The sequence below is a fragment of the Nicotiana sylvestris genome, chromosome 1 (assembly GCF_000393655.2).
Source record: "Nicotiana sylvestris chromosome 1, ASM39365v2, whole genome shotgun sequence".
Lineage (NCBI taxonomy): Eukaryota > Viridiplantae > Streptophyta > Magnoliopsida > Solanales > Solanaceae > Nicotiana > Nicotiana sylvestris.
This window is the reverse complement of record NC_091057.1, coordinates 99828841-99840454: the sequence shown is the minus strand read 5'-3', so window position 1 is coordinate 99840454 and position 11614 is coordinate 99828841. Positions and strand designations below refer to the sequence as shown.

General features: G+C 37.8%; 1 protein-coding gene across 1 annotated transcript; it reads right to left on the bottom strand.

Moving 5' to 3' along the window:
- Positions 1-6276: 6276 nt before the first annotated feature.
- LOC138872577 (uncharacterized) lies at positions 6277-7260 on the bottom strand. The gene is made up of 2 exons (XM_070150848.1): positions 7108-7260; positions 6277-7020 (listed from the first exon to the last, which is right to left on the bottom strand). The coding sequence occupies exons 1-2, from the start codon at positions 7258-7260 to the stop codon at positions 6277-6279; spliced, it is 897 nt and encodes a 298-aa protein (XP_070006949.1).
- Positions 7261-11614: the final 4354 nt, after the last annotated feature.

Below are 11614 nucleotides of genomic sequence, written 5' to 3'. Positions count from 1 at the left end.
AAATATAAGCATATATACATATCCCGCCTTGTCACGCCACATGTGTTATATATCAATAGTAGCAATAGCACGGCAAAAACCTCGTGCAACCCCACAACAACAACCATACGGAAAAAACCTTGTGCATCATAATATCAACAACCGCACGACAAAAACCTCGTGCACCACCATAACAAGTATGTTAGAAACTAAGCGTCCACCAGACTGTATAGAGAATTGGGTTCGCTATGAGTTTCCACTGAAAACACTAATGAACAAAACTGTATAGCGATCTGGTCCTATATCAGTTCCCACAGTGCTAACTACTGAACCAGTATGTAAAATGAGACACAGGATAAGTTCCCACTGTATAGAGAACCAAATTCTCTATAAGTTCCCACTGTAAGCAACAGACTGTAAAACCAACCAGTATAGGGAATCAAGTTCTCTAATTGTTCCCATAGTAGCTCGGCAGAAAGTAAAGAACACAAGAGGATTTTTACGTGGAAAAATTCCAACTCAAGGGGACAAAAACCGTGACCTACATTTGTAGGCTTTCAACTTCACTAACTTGTAAACACATATTACAAGCCACTTTGTAATAACTCTATTACAAAGGATTCAACTCAACTAACTTATGGTACTCTCACCACAAGCCACTTTGTGACTCTCTAGTTACAAAGACTTTGACTAACTTGTGATACTCTCACCACAAGCTACTTTGTAATAACTCTATTATAAAGACTTCAATCACTCTAACTTGTAATAATACTATTACAAGCCACTTTATAATAACTCTATTACAAAGACTTTAACTTATGACTAAACCTAGTCACAACATAAACTGGAGAGTTTGCGGATTTTTGGGTTTTCTAAAAACAGCTTCTGAGAAAGCAAGATAGGAGTTACAATGAAGAACAAATAACAAAGACTCAACAAACCTAAGGACTTAAGATATCTTCAATCTTGGATCAGGTCTTTGAGGTTGCAGCAGCTTTGTTCTTGAGAGAGGTTGTTGCTATCACTTGAGAGAATATTTCCTTTTCTGATTTTTGCAAGTGTTAAAGGAAGTCTTGTGCCTTGCACCAGGTTTATACAACAAAAGACATCACCTTAGTAGTGTAAAATCTTGGTTAGTACATGGCTCTTCTCAATGGGAAGTGACTGTTGCACTATCTGCTGCACTGTTGCTTGTATAGTTGTAGGCAGTCACTTTCTGCAGTTACTTCCCAACTGTACAGTTGACTTATACTTCTGTCAGTGGAACACCAAAGGATCATGTCCCTAATCTGGTTCTTATGAGTCTAAAGACACACTGCCCAAATTATCTTGAGTCGATTAACTGGAATGATTGTACCAGGCATGCTTCAAGTCCTTTATCTGGTTCTCTTATGAAGTAAGATATTTTACCTTCCTTGACTATATTTATACTTGTGTGACATTACTTATAATGATGTAAGCAAGGTAGGTAAAAAGCCTTCCACAGAAAGTTGACTGATGCACTGTTCCTGTAAAATAATGTGTGCATGCTGCAACTTTCCCGCTGGATAGTTGACTTCATACAGTCTCCTCGGGAACGGGTAGGGACATGTTCCTGAGGCTGTTCTTTCCACTCTGAAGAGTTGTGTTATATCCCACGCTGGATCCCAACCTGGAACTTTGTGATCTCAAGGTTTTGTAGATATGTAACAGGTTCTTTATCTGGTTCTAGATGGTAAATTTGTTAGATCATCAAAACATAAAGTAAAGTGCTTATGCCCAAGGTACTTGTAACCTATCAATTTCCCCCTTTTTGATAACGACAAACTTAGAATTGATAGTCCCTCAGAGAACCAGATCTCCACATTGTTCCCTACAAATCAGCCATATTCCCCATGGGAACTAGACATAAGGAGCTGATTACAACTGGTTCCTCAAGACTTTTTGGCAAATCATCAAAACTCAAAGTACCATAACTTATCAATTTCCCCTTTTTTGACAAATTACAAACCCACAAGTATTCCCCCTGAGAATCAGACTCCTTACATGCATAAGCCCAGAATTATTCCCCTTGAGAATCAGATTCCTTACATTCACTGATCACATCTGGTCCGTACCTAGTTCGTTGAAACGTTTATTCCTCATGAGAACCATATTCCTTACATGTTTCCCTATTGATCAGACCTATATTCAATATATTATCAGCAACATTCCCCTTGCGAAGCAGAGCCATCTTTCATGCACAGCACAATATATCAATTTGACTATGTTCCTCCCCATGTTGACACCTATATAACTTCCCCCTTTTGGCATCATCGAAAAGAATAACAGAAGAAGCACAACCAAAAAGAAGTTCAGCAACATTAACTCAGGCCACTTGGGCAACACAGCATAAACAATAACAAGAACAACAAGTGAATGTCAGTGCACAAAATTGAGTAATTGCCCATAGTGGAGTAATTATAATAAAATCACAGTAGTTTCAACAATACATAATATGACAATTTAAACAACTAAAGTACCAATGTCATCAAATATAGGGATCAAAAGAAGATAAGAATTCAAGGGAATTTGGAAGGAGTGAAGGATATGGATCACTGGGCAGGAGGAAAATTAAGGAGCTAAGGCCTTGATGAGCTTGTCCATTCATTCATGTACTCTCCTTTGATTAATGATCATCGGCTCTCTCACTTCCTCTGCATGTTTCCTCAATCTTTCATTCTCACCCTTCAACTTAGCATTATATTCTGCCAAGGGTCCTCGAGGACCAGGTTCTCAACCTATCTGAGTAGGTTGAACCATCAATCAGATCACCAAGAGTCTCCCCAAGCTTCGTCTCATCAAGAACAGACTCAGTCCCATCACATATAGCATCATAGTATCACGTAAAACATAGACGTTTTTACTTCTTCTTCAAAAACATTGGGACTTGGAGGAACAAAGAGGCGATTCTATTTTTGGAACTCAACAATGGCAAGAAGTTCCTCCATTTTTTTCCAGCAATATCAGAGTCAATACTCTACCTTACAACACTTTTTGAGAATTCAACGTCTTCTCCCTCCAAACCTAATGGATCAACCTTTTGCTTCTGTAAGGAACTAGGTTCCTTTCTTACACTACCCTTTCTATCCCTGAGCAGCCATGTCTCCCTCTTCTTTTTCTCAATCTATTTACCCTTATCATCTGCTGCATCTTTCTCAGCCAACCCATTTTTTTTAAATTCTTTCTCACAGGAAAAGATTTCATTTCATTCTTTCATCCACAATCACATCAGCAGGTCACACCACTTCATCATCAATCAGCCTACTTGTCATCAATCCTTTTTACTGGATTGGAAGTTCGTTTATACACATAACTTTAAAGAAAAAAAGATCATTATTAAAATTGACTTCATGAGAAGGACTTGAGGGATCAGGTCCCTCATTCAGTCCTCACATTTACCAATTTCTCCATCCTTCAAGGCTTCCACAAATCCAGCAATGCTCTAAAATATTAGATCTACCTTGTTCCCTTTCAGTTAATCTTCCATCAAAATCAATCAAAGAATTCTTGGGGTTTTGATTCTAATGGAGTTAGGTTTTTTTTTTGGAAAGTGAGAAAGTTGGGTTCACTTCTTCCATATTTGGAAAGAAGGATTATTTTGAGACAAGGTTGGTTTTGGTTTTGAAGAAAAGAATTAGTTTTATTTGGGTGTAAGATATAAAAGTGCCTTTTTGTGGCAGCAGGTTAGTTCAGAAAAGATTTATAATTTTGGACTTCGAAAGTTAGGAGGAGAGGCAGGAGAAAGGCAGAAACAAATTAATGATATGACACTTCAGCAGCTTAAAAAAAGCATATAAGTATTGAAGAAACTACTAACCTGAGTCACAGGAACCAGGTTCTGTGACGGTTTTTGAAATTTTTAAGCAAAGACTCCTAGAAGTGCAAAGTCACTCTTACTTGTTTGTGTCCTGAAACTACCATATGTGTATACCTGTAACAGTATAGATTTGAGTTAGATGTCGTCGAAAAACACTTTTTAGCATTGTACCTTTCCTTCTTAACATAGCCAATCATCAAGGGACCAGGTCCTTAATTGAGCTTGATCAACCCCAACTCCAGACGATTTCTTTCAAAATATTCCCTGCTCAGTGACTTGGTGAAGATGTATGCTACCTGATCCTTCGTTTTCTAGAACTTCATACAAATTAGAACCGTTTCAACATTGTCCTTGAGAAATTGGTGTCTAACATCAATGTGCTTTATCCTCTTGTGCTGTACAGGGTTCAAGTTGTAAATACACCAAAGTCTTCAAGATATTGCTTGATCTGTACTATTTGAGCACAGCAAGAAGCAGTAACCACGTATTCAGCTTCAGTAGTAGAAAAAGCCACACAGTTTGTTTCTTTGTACCCCATGAGATCAAGTATAACCCTGGAAAATGTGCCTTCCAGAAGTGCTTTTTCTGTCACCCAAATATTCAACATAATCAGCATCAACATATCCAACCAAATTAAAAGAATCTTCTGAACACTAGACGGGGACCAGGTCCTTCGTTCCCTTAAGATACATCAAACTTCCCTTGGCACCCTTCAAGTGAGAGTGTTTTGGGCCAGTTCCAATCATTATTCTGTATGAAATCCTAGGGACCAAGGGCCACATTTGATTCCTCTCAACTGATGGAGTTCTTCTTGCATAGCGGATATCCAGTTAGCATTTTCCAATGCTTCTTTGATGTTCTTAGGCTCGATTTAAGGCAAGAACGTTGAGAGGGAAAACATGTTCCTTACCTTAAAACTAGGTTGAATACCAGAGTCTAAGGATGTGATTACATTTTGAAGGGATGTGAACTCTTTTGCTTCTAGTTGAATACTTGAACTTTAGAATTTGAAGGACCAGGTTCTTCCATATGTGAATCATCATTGACATCAACAGAATTATGACTTCTACTATTTTTTTTCTGCATCAGGAGTACCTAGTGTTGTATCAACAACCCTATGTTCAACTCAAGTCGAGGTGATCAAGGGACCAGGTTCCACTGTGCCTTTTGGAGATTCTACTACATCTCTTTCATCCTTCTACTTGACTTGACTCATCAAATCAGTCTTTCCATTTGCAATATCTATAGCTTCACCAACAGTATTTGTAAATTCTCCATCTTCATCTTCTTTATTATGTGACCCTTTTGCCACAATTGTTAAGAATAAAACATTTTACATTCAAGGGCTCTCGGGTAAGTCAACTTGGTTTTTCTCCCATTGAACAGTTCATAGAGAGACTTCTCGAGAAGGGACCTGATCATGCACTTGTTAATCAGGTAGCAAGCAGTGTTGACTACTTCAGCCCATGAACCAGGTCCTCCATAACCAATTTGTTCAACAAGTAGAAACTCACATGCCCAGTCATCTCCACCATAACTCGGCATCATCATCAATTACACTTAGGCATGTTAGATCACCACCATGCATGGACTTAAAATCAGCAATGTAAACATTCTTGTATCTTTTGGCCACAAGCACCACCTCACCATTCACAAGATTTGTGACTGTGCATATCTTGGACAAGAATTCCACTTTATTTATCTGGTCACATATCTGAGAAACACTCAAGAGACTATACTTCAGGCCATTGACATAGTACACGTTCTCAATTGAGTGAGTGAGAGACTTCCCAATCCTTCTTACTCTTAGAGTGTACCCCTTTTAGCTATTTCCAAAGGGTACATTCTCTCCTTGCAGCGCCTTAAGTGAAAGGAAATTATTTGTACTTCCAGTCATATGATTTGAGCAGTCTCTATCCATGTACCATTGTAGGCTGCTCCCTTTCACTGTTCCCTGCACAAAAAATCAAGAGTTAGACTTAGGAACCCAAACGAGTTTGGGTCCCTTGTAATGATAGAACGGGTGGATCAAACTTCTTTTTGCCCATGCAGGCAGCACATATTTCTTTTCCGGGAACCAGGTTCCTCATCAATAAGCCTCTTTTCAAAAAAAACTTTATTTTTCTGTAACGACTGAATTTTAATTTTACAGGAGCCTTGTAATGAGAAAAGGGGTGAATGAGGGCTCTTTTGGTCCAAGCAGGCATTATACATTTTTATGTGAAGGACCAGGTTCCGTAGCATCAGTTACTTTTTTAGCAAAAACTTTGTTTTTATGTTGGGACTGAATTCTAACCTTATAATTTTCTTTAAAGTGCCCAGTGTTGTCACAGTGAGTGCAAATCAGGTACAGTAACGTACTTGTTATAAGGGTTGTAGTGAGTCTTTTCCTTTTGGAACCTGATTTCCTGCCTGTTTCCCCCATTGTTTGTGTACAAGGCAGTGATAGCATCAGAGGACTAGGTCCACTTGAGTAATTTTTCAAGATCACTCTTCACTCTACCTAGTTCTTCTTGAAGTTGTTTGTTTTTCTCAAGCTCAGCACACAAACTAGACTTCACTGAATTTAACTCACTTTCAAGTTTAATGTATGCCTCACTTGCAACTTTCTTTCCTTTTTGAGTGTTCCCAGGCCTACTTTCCATTTTTAGTTCCTCAATTGTTTTCTTTAGGTCTACACCCACAATTGATAGGTCATCTCTCTCATGATCAATGTTAACAAACTTCTCAGTTAAAACCTCTTTCTCCTTTCTAACATACTCAATGGTCTCCTTTAGATTGATGACAACAACCACTAGATTATCTCTCTCATGTCCTATGTTTGCAATTTTTTTAGTTAAGGCATCTTTTTCTTTCTTCAGACTCTCAATGGTTTCTTCTAAGTCTACAACCCGAACTTTTAGATCTTCTCTCAATTGTTCTGCTTCTCCCAGTTCCACAGTTAAGTCATCTTTATCATTTATAAGACTATGATACGCATCAATTAAAACATTAGCCAAAGACATAAGTTTTTTCGGAGAATAATACTTTAGATTTCTTCGAACATCAAAGAAGTTTACCTCATCATCATCTTCTTCTTCATCCTCATCAGATTTTTCTATCAATGCAAATACGGAATCATATTTTGCAGATTTGCTTTCAGCGGCCATCACGGAGGTGTCTTCCTTTTCATTTTCACCCTCAGATTCACTAGAGAAATATCCCTAGGCAGCCAGAGCTTGCTTTACAATATTGTCAGCGACATCTCTTCTCTTGAACTTTCTATTGGGGACCAGGTTCCTCTTACCCACCTTGTTAGCATTGTGTTTGTAATGGACCTGATTGTGGAGAGGATAGCCTTTGATAAAATGTCCTGTTATTCTGCACTTATGACAACAATCGTATCCTTTAGTGTTTCTGCTAGAGCTACCTTTCTTGGGAATGCCTCCATTTCTACTAACCATTTTCTAAAATCTTGGCGGCCTGTAGGTTGATCGACCTTCCTCAAAGTCTGGTAGAGCATCCATGTAGATTCTTTCTAGGTGTTAACCTTTTAGAAAGAACCCGCTCTGATACCAATTAGTAGAAACTAAGCATCCACCAGACTGTATAAAGAACCGAGTTCACTATGAGTTTCCACTGAAAACACTAATGAACAAAACTGTATAGTGATCTAGTCCTATATTAGTTCCCACAGTGCTAACTACTGAACCGATATGTAAAATGAGAGACATGATAAGTTCTCACTATATAGAGAACCAGATTCTTTATAAGTTCCCACTGTAAGCAACAGACTGTAAAACCAACAAGTATAGGGAATTGGGTTCTCTAATTGTTCCCACAGTAGCTCGGCAGAAAGTAAAGAACACAGAGGATTTTTACGTGGAAAAATCCCAACTCAAGGGGACAAAAACCATGAACTACACTTGTAGGCTTTCAACTTCACTAACTTGTAAACACCTATAACAAGCCACTTTGTAATAACTCTATTACAAAGGATTCAACTCAGCTAACTTGTGGTACTCTCACCACAAGCCACTTTATGACTCTCTAGTTACAAAGACTTTAACTAACTTGTGATACTCTCACCACAAGCCACTTTGTAATAACTTTATTACAAAGACTTCAATCACTCTAACTTGTAATAACACTATTACAAGCCACTTTGTATTAACTCTATTACAAAGACTTTAACTTATGACTAAACCTAGTCACAACATAAACTGGAAAGTTTACGGATTTTGGGTTTACTAAAAATAGCTTCTAAGAAAGCAAGATAGGAGTTACAATGAAGAACAAATAACAAAGACTCAACAAACCTAAGGACTTAAGATATCTTCAATCTTGGATCAGGTTCTTGAGGTTGCAGCAGCTTTGTTCTTGAGAGAGGTTGTTGCTAGCACTTGAGAAAATATTTCGTTTTCTGATTTTTGCAAGTGTTAGAGGAAGTCTTGTGAATTGCACCAGGTTTATACAACAAAAGACATCACCTTAGTGATATCAAATCTTGGTTAGTACATGCCACTTCTCAATGGGAAGTGACTGCTCCACTATCTACTGCACTGTTGCGTGTACAGTTGTAGGCAGTCACTTTCTGCAGTTGCTTTCCAATTGTACAGTTGACTTATACTTCTATCAAGGGAACACCAAGGGATTAGGTCCCTTATCTGGTTCTTGTGAGTCTAAAGGCATACTGCCTAGATTATCTTGAGTCGATTAACTTGAATGATTGTACCAGGCATGCTTCAAGTCCTTTATCTGGTTCTCTTATGAAGTAAGTTATTTTACCTTCCTTGATTGTATTTATACTTGTGTGACATTACTTACAATGATGTAAGCAAGGTAGGTAAAAAGCCTTCCACAGAAAGTTGACTGTTGCATTGTTCCTGTACAATAGCGTGTGCAGGCAGCAACTTTTCTGCTGGAGAGTTGACTTCATACAGTCTCCTTGGGAACTAGTAGGGACATGTTCCCTTAGTTGTTCCTTCCACTCTGAAGAGTTGAGTTATATATCACGCTGGATCCCAACCTGGAACTTTGTGATCTCAAGGTCTTGTAGATGTGTAACAGGTTCCTTATCTAGTTCTGGATGGTAAGTTTGTTAGATCATCAAAACATAAAGTAAAGTACTGATGCCCAAGGTACCTGTAACCTATCAATTTCCCCCTTTTTGATGACGACAAACTTAGAATTGATATTCCCCCTGTGAACCAGATCTCCACATTGTTCCTCCTACGAATCAGCCATATTCCCCATGAGAACCAGACCTAAGGAGCTGATCACAACTGGTTCCTCAAGACTGTTTGGAAAATCATCAAAACTCAAAGTACCATAACTTATCAAAGTACAATAGCAATAATGACAATATATATAAGAACACGATAAGTAATCAACTCAAGAACTTTCGATCAAAAGGAGACAGTAAAACTAGCTCACAAGGAATAATCACAATAGAGAATACTAAGCATAATAAGAACAACTCAACAAGGGAGGAAATAATATGTATCAACGACCCCACAATATGTAGTTCAACAATAAGGAAGCTAACACTAGTCAAATAATTCCAAATAAGGAAAAGTCGACTAAATATAGGATATCTAAACTTCTTTTAAGGTTGGGCAAATCACGAAGAATATATAACCATTTCAGTTAAGGATGAGCAGCATGAAGATGATCATAACCACAATTTAGACTAAACAATTACAGGAGAGATAATAATGATTTCCAATAAAGACATGCAATTACGAAAGATAGCATGACAATAGAAGAGGTAAAAATCTTCAATTAAGCAAAATAAGAGTTAAATAGGCAATAAGAATGAATCATAAGTAATAAATTCCAATTAAAGCATGAAAAGGTGAAACTAGTAAATAGGAACCCAATCATATCAAGAATAACTCCATACATAGTGAGTATAAGAACCTAAGAACCTTAGAAGGCCAACTATCCACAATTAAGTCCAAGTACGCACTCGTCACCTCGCGTACACGGATTTCAATCAATATAGAAGACTCAAATCCTAAGGGGAAGTCCCCCACATAAGGTTATGCAAGATACTTACCTCAAAGACGACAAATCGATACTCTAAAATGCACTTCTCGGGTGAAAAGACCTCCGGACTGCTCAAATCTAACCAAATTAATTTCAAAGCATAAAAAAAATACATAAGAGACTATTCTGGATCATAAAGTCTTAATTTTTATGAAATTCTAAAAATTGGTCCAAAAGTCGACCCCCAAGCCCGACAAATTTTACAAAAATCAAATACCCATTCCGATACGAGTTCAACCATACAAAATTTATCAAGTTCCGATACCATTTGGTCCCTCAAATCACAATTTTTCATTTTAGAAATTTTCTTCAAAAACCAACTCCTTCCCCAGCCCAAAACACAATTTAAATGATAAAAATGAAGATAAAATCATGGAATATGTTAGATTCTAGGTGAAGAATACTTACCCAATCGAATTGCTTGAAAACCCCACAAGGAAGCTCCCAAAACTGAGGTCTAAAACTCAAAATATAGTGAAAATGGCCTAAACCTCGATTTGAAGATTTATATTCTGCCCAGACATTTAATGAATCACGATCACGGAAAAGGGGATGCGATCGCGAAGAGTAAAGCCACTTCCCTGAATCAATGCTACGAAATCACAAACAGACTTGTGCGATCGCGAATAAGGAAAATCTGGTGGTCCAGGAACTGAGCTACACGAACGCGAACAAGGAGACGCGAACGCGGAAAAGGCAGAAATATAACTACACGATCGCGGACTAGTATATGCGAAAGCGAAGAAGGAAAAATGTTAGCCACTAAATGGGCCTTCGCGATCGCAGTTGTAACTATGTGATCGTATAGAAGGGAAACCAGAAGACAGAACAATAGTCCTAAATAAGGGGGAAAATACTCGTAGCCTACCTGGAACACACCCGAGGCCCTCGGGACCCCGTCTAAACATACAAACAAGTCATATAATCTGATACGATTTTGCTCGAGGTCACAAATCATAACAAATAATGCCGAAACAACGAATCACACCATGATTCGAACTTAGGAACTTTCAAATCTTCCAACTTCCAAAACCCGTGCCGAAACCTATGAAGCTGTTGAAATCCGAACACACGTCTACGTCCAAAATCACCGTACAAAATCCAGTGTATGTGATCACGAAGAGTAAAGCCACCACAACAAGTACAACCTCGTGCACCACCACAACAAGTACAATAACAACAATGACAATATATATAAGAACACGACAAGTAATCAACTCAAGAACTTTCGATCACAAGGAGACAGTAAAACTAGCTCACAAGGAATAACCACAATATAGAATACTAAGCGTAATAAGAACAACTCAACAAGGGAGGAAATAATATGTATCAACGACCCTACAATATGTAGGTCAACACCAAGAATGCTAACACTAGTCAAATAATTCCAAATAAGAAAAAGTCGACTCTATATAGGATATCTAAACTTTTTTTAAGGTTGGGCAAATCACGAAGAATATATAACCACTTCAGTTAAGGATGAGCAGCGGGAAGATGATCATAACCACAATTTAGACTAAACAATTACAGAAGAAATAAAAATGATTTCCAATAAAGACAAGTAGTTACGAAAGATAGCATGACAATAGAATTGGTAAAAATCTTCAATTAAGCAAAATAAGAGTCAAATAGGCATAAGAATGAATAATAAGTAATAAATTTCAATTAAAGCATGAAAAGGTGAAACTAGTAAATAGGAACTCAATCATATCAAGAATAACTCCATATATAGTGGGTATAAAAACTTAAGAACCCTAGAAGGCCAAC

Coding starts and splice junctions, on each gene's coding strand:
- LOC138872577 (XM_070150848.1), bottom strand. CDS start 7,260: ATGGTTAGTAGAAATGGAGGCATTCCCAAGAAAGGTAGCTCTAGCAGA. Junction 7,021..7,107: donor ACAAACACAATGCTAACAAG/GTGGGTAAGAGG, acceptor CTGGCTGCCTAG/GGATATTTCTCTAGTGAATC.